The 26,493-nt window shown below is 37.7% G+C and overlaps 1 protein-coding gene across 1 annotated transcript in view; it reads right to left on the bottom strand.

Moving 5' to 3' along the window:
• Positions 1-969: 969 nt before the first annotated feature.
• The window catches only part of zdhhc8b (zinc finger DHHC-type palmitoyltransferase 8b), a 136,187-nt gene continuing 110,663 nt past the window's right edge, over positions 970-26,493 (bottom strand). Inside the window, exons 2-11 of the mRNA XM_056263906.1 lie at positions 11,611-11,732; positions 11,309-11,466; positions 11,037-11,209; positions 10,564-10,666; positions 10,194-10,285; positions 7,479-7,611; positions 7,101-7,216; positions 6,657-6,762; positions 4,973-6,012; positions 970-2,769 (exon numbers count right to left, since the gene is read on the bottom strand). Of these exons, the coding sequence (XP_056119881.1) occupies positions 2,619-2,769; positions 4,973-6,012; positions 6,657-6,762; positions 7,101-7,216; positions 7,479-7,611; positions 10,194-10,285; positions 10,564-10,666; positions 11,037-11,209; positions 11,309-11,466; positions 11,611-11,732 (2,194 nt within the window). The 3' untranslated portion in view covers positions 970-2,618. The remainder of the gene's footprint in view (positions 2,770-4,972; positions 6,013-6,656; positions 6,763-7,100; positions 7,217-7,478; positions 7,612-10,193; positions 10,286-10,563; positions 10,667-11,036; positions 11,210-11,308; positions 11,467-11,610; positions 11,733-26,493) is intronic.

Genomic DNA, 26,493 nt, shown 5'->3' with positions numbered 1-26,493 from the left:
TGCAATTTATAATTTTATAAGATATAAGATAACGAGGAGGACATAAACCAAGCACGGTAAACATTAGAAGCTGGTAGGCCATAACTATATGACATAATTGGCAAAAAAAAAACATTGTTAATTTTTTTTTTTTTACACAAACAACACTATAAATACCATCATTTTAAAGCATTTGTCTGTGTAATAACTGTACAGATGCCTGCACAATACACACACCTGTGTATGGAGGGCTGTTTTATCTTTTTATTATTATTATTTATTGTTTGCCCTTGCTGTAGAATCAAAAGAGACTACAACTACTATTGAAAGTGAGAAGGGAAGGTGAGGCTGAGGTTTTCTGAATTAAACTTCCTAAGCCAACATTTATCACAAAGGCATGTTGAGTATTCCAGAACTGAATGATATGAAAGGAACCTACGAAGATATTTACTTTAAAATACTCTACCGTTCAAAAATTTGGGGTCGGTGCGATTTTTTCAATGTTTTTGAAAGAAATTTCTTATGCTAACCAATGCTGAATTTATTTGAACAAAAATACAGCAAAAACAGTAATATTGTGAAATATTATGTCAGAACTGAATTTTCAGAACACACCATGTCGTAATTACCGTAATTGTTTGCGAGATGACAACACGTGACATTCAGGTGGTACAATGGTCATGTGGTAAAAGTCATAGCTCTAAGAGAATTCCCAGTTTACAAGTTGTAATTACAAGTTCTACGAGTCATTATCTCCTAATTACGGTAATTCAGACATGGCTAAACTAAACTCATCTATTACTCCAGTCTTCAATGTTGATTTGGTGCTCAAGAAACATTTCTTCTTATCAATGCTGTCAGTTGTGCTGCTTTCTTTGACCAACAGAAAAGAACAGTATTTTTTAAAATAGTCTTATACTTTCTGTAATAGCATAAAAGTCTTTATTATCACTTTTGGATCAATTTAATGTCCTCAGTTTAAAAAAACAAAACTACTGACCCTAAACTTTTGAACGACAGGGTATAAAGACCATGTGTCATATGTCGTTATGACAGTTTTTTTTCTTAACTCTCTCAAATGGATCCAGCATTCAGAAACAAGCATCTTTACTACACGTGTAACTTTCCTGAAGATCCTTTCCTAAGACATCCTATAATAACATTCGTTCATTGAAGAAAAAAAAATCTTAACAGAAAGTGCTACTTTCAACTAATCAAAATGGCAATGCGTACTAACTAATTTGTACAAATAAATTATAAAATATGCAGAAAAAGAAGAAAAATCCACTCCAAAAATACAAACACCCCTTTGAATATCTGTATAAAAAGTGAAATATACCAAACCATTGAAAGTTGGGTTTAAAAAAAACACAAACGTTATAAAAATAAAAGAAATGGAAAAATATTTGGGATGTAGCCATGAATCATCATGTTTTTCTAATCTATTTCAGGTAAAGGGAAATGGTAAAGCAATAAAAAACTTGGATATTGCAGATCTTGCTTTCAGTCTTCAACTCCTTAAGTCCTTTATGTAACAAAGGAAGGAGTATTTTTCAAATGTATGTTAAAAGATGAAGATCATTACTGTAAAACGTTAGAATATGGCTTTAACATGTGGCCTGTACTGCTAATACACAGTGGTGTGTTTCTGTTAACATATTCATATCTCTGCCACTACAAAATACTTTTTATAAAGAAAAACAAAGTTTGAAAGAAAGTTTTAACACTGGCGATAATGCCCAGTATCCACCATTTGAAACTTTAAATTTTTTTTTTTTATATTACATATACAAGTGTATGTTTATTTCTATGGCAGCTTATAGTTTTACATTAGTAAAAAGTGTAAATGACCACCATATTTGAAAAATAAAACTTCATTGTAGGTTTTTAAAGTACCCAAGTGCTGTTATGGTTTGTTTGAACCTGATAGCTTAAAGGGATAGTTCACCCAAAAATGAAATTCTGTCATCATTGACTCACCATCATGTTGTTTTAAATCTCTATGAGTTTCTTTGAGATATTTTAAAGAACATTGGTTTTCATTTTTAGGTAAACTATCTTTTTAACAGAGAAATGCATTTGAGATGAAACCCTGATTATTAGATCAGTATAATGACAAAAATATAGTAGTAATGGAGTTACTGGCATGTGCATGTACATATACACTCACATTCAAGTGTGTGAAAGATCAGCATACTGAGCACATTTGCATTCAATAAGTGACCTTTGACCTTTTATATACAAACAACTGAACTGACATTGTACATATTCAGCCCTTAATGGTATATAGACTTTTTTTTTATTCCATTTGAAGCGATTGAAGCCAGTATTTTCAGTTGTGTGTGCGATTTATATCTTCTGACGGCTGACACTTTAAAAAAACATACAAGGCTCTTTCGATTAAGCGGCTCCTGTTAAATTTTACACATGGAAAGTCTCTTTAACAAAGAAAAGGCCAATGAAAAATCTTCTCCCAAAAGACCTGCCCCAGATACTGCGCGAGTGCGCGTCTCCTGATCGGTGAGTATAATTTCATAAAACTGCGAAAAGAAAGAGAAACTTGTTCTCTTGAGCACAAGTGGAGGTGGTGTTGCCATGGCAGTGCTTTTCCTCACAGGCAGTGGCTCTCAAGCTGTCCGTCAAACAGAAATCTCATATGTAGTTCCACCCACTCCTGTGACCTTTTTGACATTGGTGTGTCTGCTGGGAGTTCCAGAAGGAGTCCCTAGATGGCAGTCACGTGCTTGGCCCTTTAGTTGCCCGTTGACTTTACCTGGACCGAGGTCCTCTCTATGTGGAGAAAATATAAAAAACAACAACAGGAAGACATATTTGAGGTGGTTCTTTTCCAACTGTATCCTCAACTGTTCTCCTCTTTTGTTCTTCATTAGACAGGTAGAGAGTCAAACATGTACTGAATGGTTTGAAAGGTTACAAATGAAGATGAGTTAATGAAGAAGAGGACAGTATTGAAGAGTGGTGGAAGGGAATGAACATTAATACAGGACTCAAAAGCTACTTGTCCACAAAGTATGCCTTGCAAACTTTTTTAAAGGTACACTATGTAAGTTTTTTGTTTAAAAGTAACAAAAATTAAATGATGATTCAATACATCAGAAATCCTTCTTCCAAAACGTGTTTTTTGTCTGATTCACTATGGTAAGCATATTATAAGCGTTTATATTTTAGAACTGACAGGAAATTTCCACAGGAAATTGCGTAAATATGTCACTCGGCCGTGTGTGTCTCGTCATATGCATAATTAGAGAAAAGTTGCTCTGGCTACTTTGACGCATGTATGGTGTGAGAGTGGCATAGGTTAGTTGTCACAATGAATGAGAAAGGTGGAAATGAAGCAAGCTAAATATTCAATCTCCGAGGGGGAAAAAACAAGGCAAATAGAGGAGAGTCTGCTGGCAAAAATAGAACGCGACAGAGCTCGTAATAAAATGAGAATCAACATTGGCTTGGCTTTTCGGATATGGCGTTTTTATTACTCAACAGGTGTGTAAGGTATATTATTGAACAGAAAAATTACCATATGTAGCTCTCTAACAGAGTTCATTGTAGAGGATTATAGTGTGAAGGGTCATTTCATTATGGTTGCTTTAGCGCTGTACTGGAATTCATTTTCAAGGAAGTACTGTGTCTATTAATGTGTATAGCTACAGTAACTTCTTCAACTAGTCAGCTTGAGATCCTTTCCATCTAAACTGGTTATCTCTTAAAGGGATACTCCACCCCAAAAATTTTATTTTCAAGTTGTTGCAAACCTGTATGAGTTTCTTTCTTCTGCTGAACACAAAGGAAGATATTTTGAAGAACGATTGGAACCAAACAATTGTTTGGCACCATTGACTTCCATAGTAGAAAAAAAATATATACTATGGAAGTCAATGGTGCCAAAGTTCCAATCGTTCTTCAAAATATCTTCCTTTGTGTTCAGCAGAAGAAAGAAACTCATACAGGTTTGCAACAACTTGAGGGTGAGTAAATGATGACAGAATTTTTATTTTTGGGTGGAGTATCCCTTTAAGCTTAGTAGTGAATGTTTTATGAGCAGTAACATCTATTCATCCGCACGGACACGCAGAGCCGAAGCACAACCAAAATAATGTTCTTCCGCAAAATGCATGCTAGAGGGCCAGAAGTTACATAGTGTACCTTTAAAAAAAAAAAACTAAAAAAAAAACTAAATGCATTGCTAAAAAAAGGATAATTCTTTTTTTGTGGGATCTATAAAAATGTTGTCAGGTAAAATTCCTTACTGTTGAGCCCTGTAATAAATCATTATATTAAATAAGATACAATGGCTTAATAGTATGATAGATCAAATCATGCGGTTTGATGTTAATCACTTATCAGTTGTAAAAATAAGAACAAAATCAAAAAGTCAGTCAAAGAAAAAAAGCAACACAAAAATAGTATGCACATAAATGATAGTGAACAAAAAGCAACTCAAACAGAACAAAAACATGAATGGATATCACATCATGATTTTTGTATATTACATTGATTTCTCACAATGCAACACTGTTTAAGACATTACCATAATGCAATGAAATGTACAATATGCCAGAAGTAGATACCATGCAAAATGTATCATAAATAAGCTTAGAAATATGAATGAAAAGACATGCAGACATGGAAACTGATAATAATGAAGGGGGAAAGGCAAAAAAAAGGACATTTATTTGGCTACCAGATACATAATCACATTTTTTTTCTTCTCAGCAGAAAGGCAAAATAATAATAAAAAAACATGACCTTATGTTTTCCCAATAACAATAATGACAGAAATTAATTAATTAAAGTACAAAAACCAGTACTCAAAAATGAAAAAATAAACAGCACAAATGAAATATCTTTTCAGACCCATCCGGATAAGAGCGTTCATATCTCATGAACCTCATGAACCTGTTTAGTCTATACATCATGCACCTATCCTCACCCTCTTTACTGATTGGTTAAAAGTAGATGCTATGCGTCATACCTTGTACCCAGACGTGGTGAGTCCGCCCTCTCCAGGGCGTTAATGAAGGCGACCTTCTGATGTGCGTATAATGGGGAACGGGGCACAGCTGTCGGAGAGTGATGCGAATGGTGCACCGGAGAGCGATATTGGTGTTCGGCTGTCCTGCTTGCACTGCCTCCATCTGTGTGGAGGGACGTAGTTGAAGTCCTCGGTGCTCTGGTGAGCGAGGATGCAGAGGAACGCAGAACAGGGGTTCGGGGAGCGTATCCCATCAAGGTGTCCCGAGAGCTGCACACAGGAGGGGTGGGCTCTCGGGGTCCGGGGCCTCTAGGACTGTCAGGGTAACACGTCCCAGGTGGGAGTCCATAGGCGGCTCCACTGCAGGTGTCAAACACACCTGAATCGTTGGCGTAGGCCACCGGCGCTTGAGCGTGCCGAAGCATGAGTTTCTCCCTCTCCTCAAACTCCTTCCTCTCCTGGATGGAGGCCATGATGGTTTTGGAGAGGTTGTCGTAGCGGACTGGTGAGGGATCTCGGTCTCGATCTCTCGGGTGGGGTGACTGCCGCCCGTACATCGCTCCTACGTGCACAGGGCTGTAGGACGGGGGACCGGCGTGTCGTTGAAGCTCAGGCCCTCGCACGTGGCACATTTTAGAGGGCAAGTAGGGTGAATGAAAACCCATAGAGGGCACTCCCGGGTGGGCAGCACATTCGCCCAGAGATGGTGTTAAGCTGGGGGTTAGCAAGCTATCGTAGGACAGGCTGCCATTGCGGCCAGATAACGTCCCAGGAGAGAAGACTCCTTTGTGAGGGGTGGAAGTGACCGTTTCTGGTTTGCTGCCACCCAGTGGCACACGGTCGGCCCTGTTCACTCCCTGTTTGAGGCTGAAGGAGCGAGACGTCGTGCTGAAAGAGTCCAGCTGGAAAGGGGAAGACTGGTACGTTCGGTGGAGAGGAGTGCTTCGGTAGTCTGGCAGGTCCAGATTTGGCTCTGAACGGTAGTCGTGACCTCGCTCCTCCAAAACTGCAGAGGGCTTACCATTCTCGGACATTACAATCTGAGAACAGATGAATACAATTGAGAGAATGTTTAAAAATAATCAGACAGCCTATCAAAAGTATATTATTATATTTATTTATATTTAAGTATAATATAATATTTATATTATTAAATATTAATTCTTTAACTATTATTCAACAAGGATGAATTTAACTGATCAAGTGAGAGTAAAGACTTTTACATTGTTACAAATGAATTCTATTTAAAATAAAAGCAGTTCTTTTGAATTTTATTCATTAAAGAATCCCGAGAAATATTAATATGGTATAAACAAAAATATTAAGGCAAAGCAAGGCAGCAAAACTTGAGCACCAAATCACCATATTAGAATGATTTCTGAAGGATCATGTGACACTGAAGACTGGGTTAATGGCAGCTAAAAATTCAGCTTTGCCATCAAAGAAATAAATAATATTTTAACTTAAGTATATATTATAAATAGAAAAGTAAATAAAAAATGCTAAAAAAAAAATCACAAAATGATTGTTTTTGCAATTGAATAAATGCAGCCTTGGTGAGCATAAGAGGTACTTTCAAAAACATTTAAAAAAAATCTTACCAAACCCAGACGTTTGAACAGTACTATAGTGTAAATTATATTATTATATTGCTGAAAACATTGTTTTAGTCTGTGACTCTCACCTTCTCTCCGGTTGCGTGATAGTGCACTTTAGGAATGGTGCCGAAGGAAGGTCGGTATTTGTACATGGCTGGGGTGGATGGGTTGGTGGGTTTGCTGGACAGGGAACTCTCTGGAAAATGTGGCACAAATTAAATGAATGACTCAACAGTACTGCAATATGATGCAACACCAGATGGCAGTAGAAGTGCAGTTTACAAAAAGATGATTTTTCACAAGCAGAAAACATGAATTAGATGAATACAATATTTTATTTATCATCATATGGTTTTTAAATACTTTTAAGTAGGATTTAAAAAAATCTCACAAGCCAAATATATGTTTAAATATATAAATAATCACAGCAACAAATACATTTTGTAACATTTTGGTGCTGACTGCTTAAAAAAAACCTAGTAAACTGCAAACCATTTGAGTATGAGTGACTGGCTGTTCTGTAGCGCTACTTGCCTTCGCTGGAGGTCAGTTGACTCTTGAGCTGGTTGTAGCGATCTGCTTTTGGTGGCAGAGGTGGCTGTTTATCTATACTTTTATCATCCACACCATCCAGACTAGTCTTAGACTAAAGCACAAAAAAAACGATTTATTTTGGGAAGCATGATTTAGGCACAGGCACCACATTCCTAAAACCGTTCGTCTAAAAATGAGGACACCATGCATTTTAATAATTCCAGTTTTCATTGAAATCTAAATGATGAGCCTGTTTTGATGACATTATGAACTGCTGGTGTAGCGGCACTTACTACAATAACAGAAATGATTAAACACCGTTGAAATTCCAGGTTGTAGGCAGACAGAATTAAAAGCTTTTTTTTTGGACTCACTTTGCTTCGTAGGATGTTACTATGGATACCATTATCACTGACTTTTACAGTGACGTGTCGGTTAGAGAGGTCAGGGCGGAGGAATGGTGGTTTCAAAGCGATAGGAATTTTCTTCCTGGGATCAGCGATATACCTGTAGAGCAGATATACAACCGATGACATGATGTGTGTTGAAATGCTTTTCAAAACCACACAGATTACATATTTTTAGATAAAGCATATGAATTCATGGGTCAGACTTAATCAGTGTATGCCAAATTCTTTAATGCTTAAACAAATATTTGATAAAAATGACATTTTCTCATGTTCATTCATGTTATTTCACACCCACACGACTTTCTTTCTTCTTTGGAACATGAAAAGCTTACATTCTGAAGATTTAGACTCCGTTTAAAAGTTTGGGGTCATTTAAAAATACAAAAATATTAAGCAGTTTACAACATTGATAATATAAGAGATGTTTCTTGAGCACCAAATCAGCATATTATAATGATTTCTGAAGGATCATGTGACTCAGAAGACTGGAGTAATAATGCTGAAAATTCAGCTTTGAAATCACAGGAATAAATTACATTTGAAAATATATTCAAATAGAAAACAGTTATTTCACATTGTTTTTTACTGTATTTTTGAACGGTAGTGTATGATAGCTTCAATTCTTAAGAGTCTGATTCATTCACAAAACAGACGGATATTGTTCTCGAGTTCTTGAGTCAAAAGAATGATTCGCTCATGAATCATATTGTTACTTCTCCTATGAACGCTCATGTTTGTGCCAAGGAGAGCTAGTAGATGTCAAGATTTTCAGTTCATAACCATTTAAATTTTGGTGCGCTCCTCACAAAAAGCTATTCTATGGCTTCAGAGGCCTTGGAACATGGTATTATAGTGTAAAAGTATACATAAAGCAACATATCGCTTTTATGATGCCTTGTCCTTTTTTAAACTTGAAAACATCAGACAGTGTTCAGAAGAAAGAAAGCCATACTCATTTGAAACAACTTGAGGCTGAGTAAATGATGACAAGTTTTTTATTTTTTGTTGAACTACTTCTACGATTTCTATTTCTGATTCAAGGAACGTTTTAATTTGTCCTGTGGAAAAAAGTAGTAAGTTTACAGCAATCTCCTTTTGTTCTGCTTTGACCTCACAAAGGGTGTCCTCTATTGTTTCTGAAGACGCCAAAAACGAGTTTTAACAAGTCATTAACCTTGGCTCTGATCTGTGTTTATACGGCAATCACTTTCTCTCTCCCCATTGTTACATGGCCTGCTTCAAGTCTTCAGTGCTATAATAAGTGTCATAATACAGGCAAGAAAAACAGGACGCAATCTACCTTCCTATGGACCTCTATTCTTCTGAAACCCCCTCTAGATTGTCTACAATGATAAACAACCTATTTTTTTCCATCTATGTCTTCTGTTTATATTTGTTACAGTAATTATTAACGGCGTCACACATATTTTAAAGCACATTTCCTTTTGTGCTGCGCGCTTTCCTCTCAATAACAAAATAAGCACACAACAAAAATGCCAGCGGTGAGAAAACAGCAGTTAAGAAAGCATCTGATCATATCGATGTGAATAGATTTGCACAAGCTCTGCAATTCGTAACGATTGTTTGATTATAAAGTATATTTGAGAACGATAGACTACATAGATCTGGCTATGTGAGACTATAGTTTGAATTAATTCCTTTTCTTTATACGACACATTTAGCCTGGTTAAAACCAGACCATTCTCAGTTGTAACTGAGTTATGGTCTGGCAAAGCGTCATAGACGAATCATTTCCAGAGGGGCGTCACCAACGGACGTCGCGGATAGACCTAAAAACCAATCAGAGCGATGAAGGAGATGACGTATGCAGAGTGGTGGAGAAACACTCCGAGTGTTGTTCTTTGCTCGGTTTTTAACAAAAAGGAAACGTTCAAATCGCTTAAAACAGACGCGATAGCTGATTCGAACGAGTGATGTTCGACGGCGGCATCCATCTTTGTAATGTAGGCTACAAAATCTGCTTCAAAATCCCAGCACTGTCGTCATCGTGTAAAGCCCGCCCCAACGTTTCTGATTGGTGCCTCGATTTCGACGGATTGGAAATGGGCTTGAATGAGCTCTTTGCCAGACTAACTTTCAGAGCAAATCTAAATTTGCCAGAAGTTGTCTGGGATTTCCCAGGCTATGACACATTGACATTACAGTAGAGAACAGACCTTTCGGCTTTATCCTGAACATTGTATAAGCATTCATTTCATGTGTCATTAAACAGAAAAAAATAGACGTCCCATCCTTTTGATTTTCTCAGCAAAAACGTCATAAAAATCAGTCTATAGGCTTTCATAGACAACCTAGGAAGTCGAAGGTCTCGTTTTTTTTTTTTTTTTGTTACGAATGGTTTACACGTTGGCAATAAAAAACAAAGATTACTACATGAAAATTCTTACATGTAGCCCCTTTAACATTTTTAATTTTGAGTACACAGTGAAGTTGGTACTTCATAGGTCTTTTGTAGCATTTGCCTAAGCGTAATGTTCATTGAATCCTGCCTGTTTTGCAAATGGAAAATAACGCAACCTAATGTAAATTTGGCCGTGGAAACACACCGTGGCCAGTGTCTTTCACACACTTCCCGTATGTGTGTACTGTGCGTGCTTGCAACTCTGACTGATTATGAACATGAATATATGTGTGTGCAGAAGCCAGTTTCTTCTTTACCTAGGAGCAAGCGGACTGCATAAGACGTGTTTCACGTTGCCACAGCAACCCCGAGTGAATGGATTCACTCCTCCTCTGAACTTTCCTGTCACCTGAGAACAGAGAGAGAGAGAGAGAGGAATTCTACTTTCAGCATACTGAGGAGAGTGGAAAACAACTGTCCTTGACCCAAAGGACCGTAATGTGCATTGAAAATAACAGCCTTTGTAACAGATGTCATGCACTAACAACAGAAGGCAATCAAGTTGGAAAGACATCAAAGTGATTCTTGAGTGGGTGTGCAACATGTGACTACGATTCTGTCTCTACATATGCGTATGTTGTTACACAGACCAGATAAATATATTTAGTGTTGTGTAATTTGGTTCACCTGTTCGTTTGTGGTCCGTCCTCTGACTACAAGAACCATGTGAAACCCAGTGAGGCCCATAACAGGGATGAAGAACAGGCCAGTCACACACATAACCACAAGACTAGACAGCAGGAGAGTCAAGGAGCCCACAAAATCACAGCCAATCAGAACATTTTTGATTTTTCATACACAGGATTGTGAGCCAATGAGATCTCACTGTGGGCCCTGTAAGACGGGGATTTTTTCAGGACTCTTTGATGAATAGAACATTTAAAAGAACAGCATTTATTTGAAATAGAATTCTTATGTAACATTATAAATGACTTTTTTTTGTCATTCCTGATCAATTTAATACATCCTTGCTGAATAATAGTAATTATTGTTATTATATGTAAAACGTTCTTACCCCAAACTTTTAATTGCTAGGTAAATCAGTTTATTAAATTCAACTAAATGAGCTTTCATCATAGTTGCTCTTTGTGGAAGGATACGTCACAGTTGTGTGGAGTGCACTCAGAGTCTCAAGGTGGTGTAACACGAACAGCAGGCCAAAGGAAAATACGCCCACCATGTGAGCACTTAGAGACAGCAGGAACAAGAAGAAATAGCGATAATTCCTCCGACCAATGCAGTTGTTCACCCATGGGCAGTGGTGGTCAAAGTCCTACAGAGAGAATGGAAGTATGTATGTGTGAGAGTGCTGGCATCGTGATCATTTTATATAACGCAGGAATGCTGGTATGCGTGTTCCTATGCGTCTCACCTCCACACAGTTGTCACACACGCTGCAGTGTGAGCAGCGCGGAGGTCTGTAGAAGTGGCACGTGGCACACCACTTCATCCGCACCTGAATTCCCTTTATCTCCACGTTTTTATAAAGCGGAGCTCGGAAATCATCGTCTTTGTCTTCGTCCTCATCCGCTGGGATTGAGAGAGAAACAGAAGGAAATTTCAACATTCACATCAACATTGTCTGAGTCTTGCAGTATACTAATCGTGGAGCTACTGCTGTATCTAATCTCCAGATATTTGAATTGAGAAACTTAAAGGATGACAGGATCATACCTCTGGGAAAGACTCCAGGGTCCATGAAGGTGGCCATGCTGAAGTTAGCCAACACAAAGAGGAAGATGATGCCATTGTATAGAGGCACAAGAGGGGAGATGGCCTTGGTTAACCACGGGCACCTGAGAGGGTACAAGAGAGACAGAAGAATGTTATAGCTCAAAGTTGATCATTTCACAGCCAGAGGTTGTTCATTTTTTGAATCCCTAGATGATTCATGCAAACCTCAGAAAACTTGTGAGCTTATGCAACCTAATGCTGATTATTGACAGAATATTTTGATAAAGTAAAGTCACATTTGTTGACTCTAGTGACACTAATCAATAAGGTCATAATTTTGGCTGATAACTATAGCTAATTAATTCCCCCTTGGGTCAGTTATTTTTTTTTTTACATTATAAATATTATTATTTGATTATTGTTATCATCATTGCTAACATTATTAAAACAATAAAACATTGTTTGAAATGAAATGACAACAATACTTATTATTATATAATAATGCTTGTTTTGCACAAATGAAATGACAACAGTAATAATTTAATACTACTAATTTTTATTTATTTATATACATTTAAATACATATTATACATATTAATAATAACAATAACAATAATATATTTAATAATAATAAATTAATTATTATAGCAATTTAAAAATGTTCTATTATTATTATTATTATAATAAAATATATTTAAATATTTATTATGTACAGCTTTATGTACAGCTCCCCCATTAGCTAAATTATATCAACCATAAACATAAAGATATCGTTAGTAGCTATTAAACAAACCAATACTGATCAACCACAACTCACAAACAGAGCGTGGCAATGTCTTATGGGTAAACTACTGGTGCCCAACACATACAATATAGGACATTTAGCAAGATGACATGTTGCAGTCCACAACTATCTGTCCTACCATAGCACTTTTCATAATACACCCTCTAACTGAACTCTACTCAGGTCTCATTTAAGATGGGTTAACAGGCAGAGCAGAGCATATATATTTGAGCATTTTTAAACTTGGACCTGAGTCTATTACATTTCATTTTCTGGCCAAGAACCGCTCATTCAGACAGGAAGACGCCATTGGATCGACATGTGAAAGGACCAACCACATTTATTTTAGAGGTCCATAAATCTACAGTATATTCATAGTATAACCACATTGTGAATAAAATCATCCAAAGAAAGATTTATCAGTCTTTGAGAATGGCTGAGATTTCATTTCTTGCCTATGCTAAGGTTGTGTATGTGTGCGTGAATTGATTGTGAGTAATACAGCAGATGCATAATAATGCAACAAGCCACTCAAGGACATGGTTTACAGTGATTTTACCCGATTTATTTGATAAAAACATCATTGTTCAACACATAATTGCATTTAAGTATAGCAGCAATTACAATAAACAATATTTCCATTAAGTAATATAGTCCATTAGCCTGACTGCAGACCATTTAGTTGCCAAGCAGCTGTTACTGTATATTGGCTATTCCATAGCAGCTTCAAAAAAACCTCATCCAATCAGATTTTAAAGCTGGAATGACCTATAACTCTCTAAACTCTCCTGCTACGTCTATTCTCTCTCTGTAGGCAGTAGATCACAGTACCATTCTCTCGAACCCGAGGGAAAAGCACTAACTCGTACTCCGTCTGCACTGGAGGAATGCCAGGCTCTTCGGATAGATAAAGTCTCCTGTCACCTTTATCTCACTGGTGCGATGCGATACGATACACTCATTCCATTCAGTTTTCTACTAAATTTTTCAGAAACCCAGAAACCTAACAACGCAGTCCTGAGAAAACAAAGCAGTAATGAAGTGGAAGGTAAGAATGATAAAGACAAAGAGGCCAGTTTCACCACCCTCAGACACAACAGAGCAAAACAGACGGAATAACTACTCCACGAATAATCCAATCACAAACGGGCGACCTCAGAATCAATCCGTGCCGTGGGCAAAGAAATAAAAGCCTGTTTTATCGGCCGCATGAAAAGCTCCTTGGGGGTAAACAAGAACGTCAGGGAAGTTATGGAATAAATACTCTGCCTGTAAAATGCAATAACCCTTGATCAGTTGATCTGCAAGCGTCTTGCTCTATGCGAGATAGATAGACAACAGGCTGCGTTCATGAAGTCTTAAAGGCTTAAAGCGCCCTTCATCTGAAAGAGAATACAGAGATTCTTTAGAATCTTTCTTTAAAGGTCGGCACATTATTTTGTAGTTTTCACATGCTAAAGGCTTCGGGGCCACACAAACACACATACATTTAAAATTGATAATAATAATAGTAAATGTTAATAGTAAATGTTGAGCACCAAATCATCATTTTAGAATGATGATCTAAAGGATCATGTGACACTGAAAACCGAAGTAATGCCTGCTGATAATTCAGCGTTGCAATCAAAGTAAAATTACATTTTGAAATATATTAAAAATAAAAATAAGCTCTAAATTAATCTCCTTTGAATCCCCACCACATCACTTTGATAAAAAAAAAAAAAAAAAAAAAAAAAATCACCACTTTCAACAATAATCAGGACAATTATTGTTGAACTTCAAATCGTCCCCTGTGAACCATATTTCCATTTCTATGTTTTTAGCACAAAAAAAGTTAGTTATCTAGTCTATTTTTTTGTTAAACACACTACGCAAACTAAAAGTAACTGAACACCCAATCACCATGCACATATCTAGTTGCTACATTTAATTTAGAAAGTATGGCCATTAATACCACCGTTTGCAGCTTAAACTCACATGAACTATAAATGTATAACTTGAATGGAATTTAATTTGCTTGGGATTTTCAGTCTGCCAAATGCACAGTAAATGTATACTCTTCTGTGGAAGGCTTTCAGATTTGGCAAACCCATTCTTATTGACTTTGCTTTGTGGAAAATGAGCATTGTCATATGAAGCCATCCACAAAGTGTTGAAAACACGTGATTCTCTTATATTGCCAAGATTGGACCAATTCATCAATTCCTCCTCTGTGTACATACTTGCAAGCAGTGAAATTGTTATAGTATGCATTATTGCATTTAAACAACATGACTAAAAGTGCATTTATTATCTTAATGAAATAATCTAAGGTTCATTTCTTTAGTGAGGGCATCAATGGAAATCGCCATTTCTCATTGCCATTTTATTGGTCACCCCTGAGGATTAAACCAGCTAACTTTGTGTTAGCAGCCCGGATCCTAAAGCTCGATTTACCTGCAAGCCTCTTGTATACAAGATCCCCCTATTTTAGTGTAAATTACACAGGCATTTTAACAACCCAAGGGCTGTGCTGGAGGGGTGTATATTAGGTTTAATTTAGGACATTCCCTGCAGTGTCTCATGCCTAGCTGCTACAAACATTAGCATTTCTGTGCCAAAGGCAGTCGCTTTTAAGGAGCCATCTATCTGGGAGGATTATAATTCACCAACAAGATCAATATAGATAAAAGGAACAACCCTGTCAACAACAGCTTTAGGGAGCACAAATCTTTTAAACCGGCGCTAGGTAATTCATAACTTTAAGAGATTAAAATAATTTTATACATGAACGAATGAATGAACAAACAAACTATTGTATTAGTGTTGCTTGATAAGGCAGTTCTCACAATTATTATGTTCATACTTATCGTGGTAAAATAAAATAAAATATAAAAATTTTAACAGGATGTTGCAGGTGGTTTCCAAGGCATTATACAGTTTAGCATTTAAATTGTTCAAATCCCCGATCTTAAAGCTGCAGTCGGCAAGTCTGGCAGATTGAGTGGACTTAGGCAAAATTTTTAATGTTTACAACTCTCATGCCCCTCCCCCACTATCAACGGATACCCTCCCACCGAGTTCGTGCTCGTCAGTGCGTGTGCACCAGGTTATCTGTGAACGCGCCCGCCTCATCGGCATCCATCAACAGTATTTGGAGGTATGCTGCCCTGGCTAATCTACCGATAGATTGCAATTGCTAACGTCATTTATACTCTAAATGAGCTTACCTGATTTGTTAGTGTTTTGAAAGCGAGATACATGATCCGCCATCACTCTTCGTTACTGCGCGAACTTCAGGCGAGTGCATGTGATTGTAACGTGCGTGAGGGGTGGCGTGTGCCCGATCTGTGATTGACAGTCAGATCTCACACCCCCCTGCACTGATTGGACAGGATGATCCGGGAGCTGTGGATTTTTGCAAAACAAATAACACGCTCCAGGTGGCGTTATCTGGTAGAAGTTATTCCAGGTAGAAGTTTGGTTTTTTTTCTAAAACCACTTTATTTATGTTGTTCTGTCGGATTATAGTGTCGATTTCACTGAATATGATCAAAAAAATGTTGCCGACGGCAGTGTATAAAAAAATAATAATATTTGTTATACATGTCTTAACAACAACCAGTAATAAATATCTATCGATATCTGCTTGGATCTGACAGCAAGTCATCAAATAGTTTTCCCCCTGTATGTGGCATCATTGATATGCAGCATACACACCTCCATGATGCACTGGGATGATGGATGTATTTCAGTGATGTAGATCCCATCTGACTACACAAATAACACATTTAAGTGCCAGGATAGAGGCAAAAGCTTTTGAAGTTCCACCTATCATATCTGTCAGAGTGTTTCTGTGCTGAAAATGCAACATCAATGCTGGGTATGTTTGTTGTACACATTTACTTGTCCTCGCATTTGCTGCATGGATGCAATCTTATGCCTGCAGAGATAAGAGTCTTAACAACTGAATTCACACCTCTATTATCTGTCTTTTTTTCTTCACTTCAATCCTCGAGTTATTCCAAAGCACCACAGACCAATTAGTGAACCCTGGGAGTCCTGTATCTACTATAAACATCGTTTCATTAATCAACGTGTGAAATCTACATGGTTTATAATGGAGCAGAGGAGTCCAGAAAAAGAGGAAGATGGTGACGGGCTTGAATGCAGGAGATCATTAATCAGTGAGACAGGTGCTTACTGAGGGAATGTTGAGACGCTAACGTTGTGTGGTGAACAGATCCACCCTGGAGCTTCTGACAACAGAGAAATCAAACACGTTATTCATTAGAAGGACTTCTTGTAGAGCCGTACTAAAAGAAAAATTATTGCCCTACATTTCCCTCATTAGAATCTTATGAAAGTAAATGACTGCTCCAGAGAGTATGCGTGTTGGCGTGTACGAGTACACACACTAGGTTCAAAATTAAAACTTGCCAAAGCTTCAGATACGTAAAAATTACATTTTAATGGTGACTTTGTAGGATTTGCAACTTAATAAATGCTTTAAAGTCACCATGAAATCAAAATGGACAATCTTTTTTTTTTTTTTTTTTATGGAATATTGCGGTATTTATTATAAATGATTTATCTCTATATCCTTATTTATTTCAAATTCATGTGCTTCACCTTCCTCTTGCAATGACATCTCTTCTCTTCTCTGATGACCTGTTTTTCGGAGAGATAACCTGTCACTCGCTGGTGTTGTTGAAATGAATTGATGCATCGTGATGCGGACGTGAACAATTCTGCATCGATGCAGTAATTCTCGCGCTAGAGTAAAATGGTGGATGGAGGCGTAACAAAAGCGAGTAATCAAAAATGGATCCACTGTTTTTTTAACGAAGCGGCAACCTTCCAGTGTCTCTCGTGAAGCCAACACGTAAGTGACTTAAACTGCAGTTCATCGACTGGCCGCTAGAGGCAGGCTCCAAAAGAGAGTCAATCCCATAGACCCCCATGTTAAAATACCCAACTTTACATCCATTTTTTTTTACAGTCTATGGTTTTAACATTTACAGCATGTGAGCGTGTACACTACTTGACAGTTTCATGCGCTTTTAGTATTTACTAGAGTTTATTAGTTATAAAAGCTCCTGTTGTCTCCTGTGTTGGAGTTTAACCAATATTTAACTGTAGTCAGTGCATAAGATAAAATAATCCCGAAATCAAATCGGTTCACAATGCATTCAAGAATCGCAACATGATCAAATCAGTGTCAGAACAAATATTTACACCCATAGTGTTTACAATAAAGTTGTTCATCAGAGATTGCTGAATTGTTAAGAAGACTGCAAAGTTAAGCAACAACTTAACTTTGGACCCTGCACATTAGCAGAGACTATCCTCCCATTTCTAATCTCAGTTGGGGGGTGTTTGTGCTGCGGAACTAGCCATTTTTCACTAATCCTTCCTGGGACGCCAAAGCTTGGTTTCCCCTTATCAGCTTCAGCAGTGTTTGCTAACTCATTCGCTGAGCCCCACAGGATCTCACAATATTCCTCCAGACCTTTAACAGAACACATTCACACACACAATAAACCAATTAACCTATCATGCAGCTTATAATTAGCTTAATCAGGTATTTGCTGTATCCCAGTGCTGGACTGACTTACTGTAGCTATGAAAATTCAATTGGGCCCCTAAAATTAAGCATAAAAGACATCAAAACGTGAAAGGAAATGGTCAGATTTCTGCCGAAGTGGACTGTGCACATGCTCAGGAAATGTAAGAGCTGATGGCTCACAGGGGCTCCAAAATGAGTCACGTTTAGGGTCAGTAAGATTTTTGAATGTTTTTGAAAGAAGTCTCTTATGCTCACCAAAGCGGCATTTTATTTGATCAAAAACACAATCAAAACTTTCAGCAGCCATTACTCTTCAGAAATCATTCTAATATGCTGATTCGGTGCTCAAGAAATATTTCCTATTATTATCAATGTTTAAAACAGTTCTGCTGCTTAATATTTTGGTGGAAACTGGTGCACTTTTTCTAGAATTCTTTGATGAATAGAAACTTCAAAAGAACAGAATTTAATTGTAATAGAAATCTTTAATTATAGCTAAAAAAATTTAAATGTCTTTGCTGTCACTTTTGATAAATGTAATGCTTTACTGAATAAAAGTATTTGTTTCTTTAAAAAAAAAAATCTTACTGACCCGAAACTTTTGAACTACTTGGACAAACACTCAATTTTTTGTTTTGTTTTGAATTTTTGGAAGCTTGTTTCTGCCGCATAATAACAAATAAAAAAGGTAATTGCGATTTTTCATCTCACAATTCTGACTTTATTTCTCACAGTTGCGAGTTTATATCTCACAATTCAGACTTTTTCTCAAAATTGTGAGTTATAAACTTGAAATTGTAATAAATAAAGTCAGATTTGTGAGATATAGTCAACTCACAATTGCAAGGAAAAAATGTCGGAATTCTGAGATATAAAACTTCGATCAACTGCGAGTTGATATCTTGCAATTCAAAACAAGCTTTCATACAAATCCTCACCTCATGCCCTGATTTTAAAACTTCAACTAATTTTATAGCGCTTCTTTTCTGAGATTCTGAATACACAAACTCACAAACAAGATGCTGTGAGAAACTCAAATACAGATCAATCCCATATTAATCCATGGCAATCACCTCTACAAGAGTTAAAGCATCAGTCAAAACACAGCCAGAGGGAGTAATTCTCCCAAAGATACTGAATACACACTGCTAACAGGTCAAAACTTACAGGAGAACTATTACCAGCATAATCTCACCAGTTTAAAAACAATGAGCACACTATACCACATGGTACACACTGGGCTTTATGGGATATAATCCACATCAAAGAGATTATCTTCACTGCTAGCCCTTTAAACAACTTAATAATGAGAGGGAAAAGCACCATAAATAAGGTCACAAAGCCCCGCCGGTCTATTAATCACGCTCTGAAAGGACAATAGAAGAGATGACATCTGCTCTTTCCTCATATAGATCTGTTTAAAACAGTAGAATACCCCCAACAACAGCAGCTTAAACGGATCTGAGCTAAACAGAGGGCTGAACTAAGCAATCTAGAGCTGGATAAATGCGACCGGGTCAGATTTAGACCAAAGAGAATCTGTCCACACACATCTTCACCACTGTTCACTGAAGCCTCTGTAAATATCTCCACACTGTCATATCCTTGTAGACTCAAAGCAAGTTACATCCACAGGTGTGCCCCTCAAAAACACACACACAGACACGCATACACACAGTTCTGTCCTGACAGAGCATATCTGTGTGGCAGTTGTTGGCCATCTCCACATCACATTCTTTACCAAGCGTATTTTAAGGCCAGACTGCAGCTGCTGTGGTTAACATGCGTGGCAAATATCGGACAGCCAAAACCAGGCCGAACATCAAGAGCTGGGCAAATTCATGCAGAAACCGGGAACTAGAGATTTACAAATGTCTATCAAATGTATTTAATGTTAGTTTTGGTTTAAGTGTACCCTTTTTAAAAACAACATTCAAATGAAATTTGAATAAATGTCTTGGGTCTTAAATAGGACCTATTACGCTTTTTCAACTCTATTTATTCTGTAATGTTGCTGTTTGAACATGAAAAGATCTGCAAGGTTACAAAGCTCAAAGTCCACTCCAAAGGGAGATATTTTATTTAACAGAAACCACTTTACAAGAACTAAATCGAGCAACTTGTCTTGACTACAACGCGTTTTTTCCGGGCTTTGTGAAGTCATAATTTAAAAAATCCTCGCCTGAAAAATTTTCCACACCTATTTCGGAAGGAGGGGCTTCATCGAAACAGGAACTAACAAAGCGTTCAGGCCAGCCAGGGGAGAGAGGTGCTGTAATAATTTAAAATGTGTGAACATTTTTTTTTTTTGAACAATCAAGCATGAAAGCATATTCTAGTACAACCCCAAAACAAAATCGAGTCTCCGTAAAAGGGCATAATAGGACCCCTTTAATGTGCAAAATTCAAAGTTATAGATTTGTTTTGATGACAATCATTCTCGTTAACTTCCGTGCACTGACTTTTAGTGTTCTTTTGCTAATGTTTTTCTCTTTTGAAGCACGTGATGGCTTTGGTAATCTCTCTTGCCGTTATAGACTGACATCTTATCTGTAAATGTGTTTATTTATTTATTTGGATCCCCATTAATCAACAACAATAAAAGTCAAGCCAATAAAACATACAGATCCAAAATTGTTTTTAACAGTGATAATATTTTAAACAATGTTTCTCGAGCACCAAATAAGCATATTGCAATGATTTCTGAAGGATCACGTGACACTGAAGTCTGAAGTAATGGATGCTGAAAATTCAGTTTGACATCATAGGAATAAATTAAATTTTAAAATATATTAGAAAAGTTATTTTAAATTGAAATAATATTTCACAATATTACAGTTTGTACTGAATTTATGATCAATTAAATGCAGCCTTGGTGAACATAAGAGACTTTTTAAAAAAAGCAATACAAATAAAAAAAAACTACGGTAATGTAATGGATTTAGGCTTGTCTTTGTCCTAAAACTTGACTGAAGACGTGCCCAGCAGTTGACAAAACTGAAGAAAAAAATATAGATCTGCTGTTGCAGACACTGTTATTTTAGGTTGTTAACTATTAAAAATGTATATTATGTCCATCATGAACTGCTTTGTAGCAAATCATTGGAGTGAACGATTCAGTCCCTCACTCATAACACACACAAAAGACACTCACCTACTGGCATAATGGCATCACTGTCACTGCCAAAAAATATCACTGAACAAATCAGAATAAACCTCTTTGGTGCACTGATTTAAAATATTTGAGTCACTGGGGTGAATCAAAATCCTCTGAGTATATGACACAGCAGTGATAAGAATAAAACCCCATCCGTTCTTATGACATCTAGGCATTTAGATTGGCTTGGATGGAGAATGACCCAGAAGGAGTGGCTGCCAAGTACTGTGACTTAATATCTTTTGTCTCCTTGACCTTAAGAGGCACTATTTATTTGTGTGTCCTCTGCTAAAACTACACACATTTGCACACAAACACGAATGTGTAGTACACACATATCTTCAAGCATATCGTTGAACGAATCCAAGTAGCTGGAAACCATTTTCAACCATTTTCTAGCCACTTCCTGAACGGAAGTCCAGACAGAATGAGTCTAAGTGAGAGAGGGGAACAATCTGCACGGTCAAACAATGTTTACTCAACTGTTGCTTGTGTCAGACTCAATTCAGCTGAGTGTTTGTTAAGAGAAGATAAGGTCCATGAGACAATTGCTATAGCATTTCTATAAACCTGTCCAACTGAATGAATGAGGTCAAAAGTCACTGATCTGAAACCTGCTGTGTGGTCACTACACCTCACGAAACAAACAGTACACACACACACACACCCCAATCCAAAACAGTTGATGGCCCCAATTGACTTCCATAGTATGGAAAAAAAAAAATACTATGGAAGTCGGAGGGGTCCATCAACTGTTTGGTTACAGACATTCTTCAAAATATCTTCTTTTGTGTTCAGCAGAAGAAAGAAATTCCGACAAGTTTGGAACAACTTGATAGTGAGTAAACGATGACAGAATTATGTTTTTTGTATCCCTTTAATGTGTCTACACTGTGCATACCACTACGCCACAGCTCTAATGTTAAATACAGCTAGATTAGCTCTGTTCTCGAGTTTTAGATTAGTGCATGAGTAGGTCTGTTCCTGGATCAGTTCCCGCCGAGTTACACAATCATGTTTTGGTCTAGCAGAACTTCTCCTTTCCCTCTGATTTACTGCTTTCTCTACATAGCTTCACGCACATTAAAAGCACATTAGGCCTGATCTACACACATGCACACACTATGCCAGCACACAGGCACATATAGTGGGAACAGAATCATTGTGAGCATGAAGAAAGCAGAGGCCTGATTTACTATCATGTTTGACGTGGGTCGTTTCGCTGTGGTGGAAAACAGCAAGATATGGTGACACTGGCTGAGGTACACTGCATCTGGAACACAAATGTGGCAGAACAGTATATCGTTTGATAAATATAGCTGTATTGTTGACTATACCGTGTTCATATAGGGAAAATGCGCACAAACGCATTGTGAATTAAAAAGATTGCAAGGTTAAAACAAACTCACGATGACAGCTCGGCAATATTACCTTCCTTCCTGTCTGTCTGCTGAGATTGATCACATGCTAACAAAGCCCCTGGATTAAATAAGACAATCCAACTGGGTGTAAAAGACTGTAGAAAGATATCGCCTGTCATGACCCGCATAATCAAAGTGGAGAGGGGGGTGAGGGAGGGGAGAGAGAGACCCTCAGAACAATGGGGAGCTTTCACATGCTGAGGCCCGCAAAGAGACATAATAGACAATATATATATATATCATGTACAGAGGATAGGAGGGAGAGAGATTGTATGTGTATGTAAATATGCCTACGAAACACATGCATTTCGATGGGATGGATGGATGGATGGATGGATGGATGGATGGATGGATGGATGGATGGATGGATGGATGGATGGATGGATGGATGGATGGATGGATGGATGGATGGATGGATGGATGGATGGATGGATGGATGGATGGATGGATGGATGGATGGATGGATGGATGGATGGATGGATGGATGGATGGATGGATGGATGGATGGATGGATGGATGGATGGATGGATGGATGGATGGATGGATGGATGGATGGATGGATGGATGGATGGATGGATGGATGGATGGATGGATGGATGGATGGATGGATGGATGGAAAACACTTGCTAAATAAAAAAGAAAAACAAATTAAACTAGTGATTTCTAAATCATTGCTTTGTTGTTGTAGAAAGGAAACAATGAATTATGTAATACCATATTGCTAGGAAAAGTATCTGGATTTACCTGAGATTCCAATAAACAGACATAAAATGTTTATAATAGTAACTAAAATACACTATGCCGCAGAGACCGTGTGAGAATGGCATAAAAACGACATCCCTAAACATTGACCAGAGAGAGCAGCTGGATAATATATTTTCTTGTAAAGAAAAAAGAAAAAAGTATTTCCCCCTCTTATAATAAAATATATTTTTGTCAAACAATCAGGCAATACAAAGGCAATGTGCTGGCCATGTGCTTGAATAGTTCATCAAAGCATTTGTAAAGGGTTTTTTTCTTGGAACATTACCAAAATGACAACCATCTGAAGTTTAAAACTCAATGTCAGATGTAACAGTGTAAATAGTGTTTTAAGAGCCTGGTTCCTTATTAAACTGATTACTGTATGTGTGTGTGTGTGTGTGTGTGTGTGTGTGTGTGTGTGTGTGTGCGTGCATGTCTCTACCAATGTGTGTCTGGGCCAAAACCCACACTAAGCCATCTGGATAGAGACCGAGAGATGGAGTGAGTGGTTTAGAAAGAGGGCAAACAGTCGTCTGTGTGTGTGTGTGTTAACCAAGCTGATATTCTTAAAGGTGCATACACAAATGTTTAATTATGTTGCATGGGCAGATATACAGCAAGTTGTCTTTGAATGATAGTGTTTAAGTAAATGGTGTCCGGCTGGACATTTAATCTCAATATGCCAGCCTCAATATAATGACTCGCGCTGGATTTTCATACGAGTCTGAGACAATATTTTTCAAAAGTACTAGTCATTTATTTGTGCACAAAACTTTTCGGAGAACAATTACAGAGTATACCTGTAATGAAGGACTGAGGCGTTGCTGGAAGATTTCAATATGATATAATCTATGTAAGTGTTGCATCAACTGTCTAGCAATGCATAAAAAAGCTTAAATAACCATATATTACAAAACTAAGCAAGGCCGAAGGAAAATGAACCCAGAGTACGCGTTCCAACATACTGTACAAACGTGTGGCACAACTTAAGCCAGCAAAGAACAGCTATATGGTTATAAATAGCTCACAACACTTGCCCGTTCAGACACACACAGTTTTCAAGTCAAGTGTGCCAAATGGAGCGCCAAATAAGTTGCAACAACAAATGTGTAAAATCAGAACATCCAAAATAGAAAATAGCATTACCCAAACTGGCATTAGATTTCAAGAATGAATCATTTCCACATTCAGGTCTGTATCAATGACCCTTTAAACACATGCCCATTATCTGTAGCGAGTAATTGACCACACTTTATGAAGCTCTTTTAATGTTCAAAAATACCTCCCCATATGTGTGCTCTCCAGTTACTACAGCCAATCTGATCTTCTAACCTCTATACTGTTTCAGCACTATGCAGAACCTACAGCACACACACATTACACCTCCTTATGCCCAGAATAACCCTTTGCTTCCTGTTAATCTCTGCTGAACAGGTGTTGCTATTTACAGCACACAAATCCATCCACTCCAACAGAGGAATGAAGCATAGAGAGATAGAGGCGTTGAGCGGGAGATGAACAATCTGAGAAACAGATGAGAAATCTCTCTTCACCTAGAATTCCTGTTTCTCCTTGGCATTAATATGTGCACAGCAAACAGAACAGAATGAAGCAGTTTGGCTTACTTTAGCTGAGAATCATCAGTAAAACATGCCTGACCAGAGCAGTCAATTTTACACAAGAGATCTTGCTGTGTTTCTAAGCACTAAAGGCTATTATATTCAACAATCCAGAAACCCTTGACCTGAATGACTCATAGAGAGTGTGAATATTATGCAAGATGGATCATCTAAATGCGGGGTCACTCATGCAGACTGATGAGGGTGGTTATTTAATGGAAAAAATAGATTTTACATTTTATGAAGACAAAAAAATGAATGGTGTTACTGGCCCGTTTGTTGGAGTATTCCTAAGTTTTGACTTGAGGGTTTTTTAGCGTGTTGCTAGGTTGCTTACTGTCCAAAAGTCTAATCCGTTTGCTCAACTAATATTATATATAGGCCATATACATATGTAAACATCTGCCAGAACATGCTCGGAAATATTTTGTGCAAACATATTAATGATCATATTTAATTAGAAGAACATCTAAGACAGGAATTTTCCTTTGAAGATTTTTGTTTTCTTTTAATTTGCATCTAAATCAATGCTGCCAGGATATGATTTTGCATAATAAACCCCATATACTCATTAAACAAAGCACAAACGTGTGAGGAGTCCTAACAATGTATAACAAAAGCAGAAATAGCACAAAAACGCCCACTGCAATTAGTGCATGTGCGCTAATCGCAGGCCTCTTGCAAGGAATAAAACTGAGAGAAGGAACCGATTAGGAATGAACATAATCGCTGTCTTTCTCTCGGCCCACATTTTCCTCTCCATCTATCTAATCTACACATTAAGAAGTGTCTGATACATTTCCCCACATAAGAATGGAAGGAAATCAGTTTGGCTGCAGCTGTAATGACGGCTCAGTGGAAATCTCTCAAACCTTCAGTCTCAAAGAGGAACTGCCTTTGTTCCAGCAGGAGTTGCTGATAGACGAGAGAGAGAGAGAGAGAGAGAGAGAGAGAGAGAGAGAGAGAGAGAGAGAGAGAGAGAGAGAGAGAGAGAGAGAGAGAGAGAGAGAGAGAGAGAGAGAGAGAGAGAGAGAGAGAGAGAGAGAGAGAGAGAGAGAAAGGCAGATTGTTTACTTTGGCACTTCTGAGATCACCTCCTCTCTCTCCAGATGAGGATGACTGACATCTCCTCGAGAGGAATGACGACAGCTCAAAAAAATTAGTCAAGTTAAAGGGTTAGTTCACCCAAAAATGAAAATTCTGTCAGTAATTACTCACCCTCATGTTGTTCCAACCCCGTAAGACCTTCGTTCATCTTCGGAACACGAATTAAGATATTTTTGATGAAATCTGAGAGCTGGATCACTCCTCCATAGGCTTCTTAAGGGATCGAAACTGACCGGCAAAAAAGTTATGAAAGACATCGTTAAAATAGTCCGAGTGACTACAGTGGCTCAACCATAAGTTTATCAAGCGACGAGAATACTTTTTGTGCGCAAAAACAAACAAAAATAACGACTTTATTCAAATATTCATTTCCTTCCCTGTGGGCCTCGAGTGAGTTCACGTAGTGATATTGCGCAAAGCTTCTGTGTTGTACGTCACACGCGTCACACGCCTACTGGGCCGGCCAGTTTCGATCCCTTAAGAAGCCTATGGAGGAGTGATCC

Source organism: Rhinichthys klamathensis, unplaced genomic scaffold (assembly GCF_029890125.1).
Source record: "Rhinichthys klamathensis goyatoka isolate OS25496 unplaced genomic scaffold, OSU_Roscu_1.1 h1tg000210l_1, whole genome shotgun sequence".
In the NCBI taxonomy this organism is placed as follows: Eukaryota; Metazoa; Chordata; class Actinopteri; order Cypriniformes; family Leuciscidae; genus Rhinichthys; species Rhinichthys klamathensis.
This window is presented reverse-complemented; position numbering and strand designations above follow the sequence as displayed.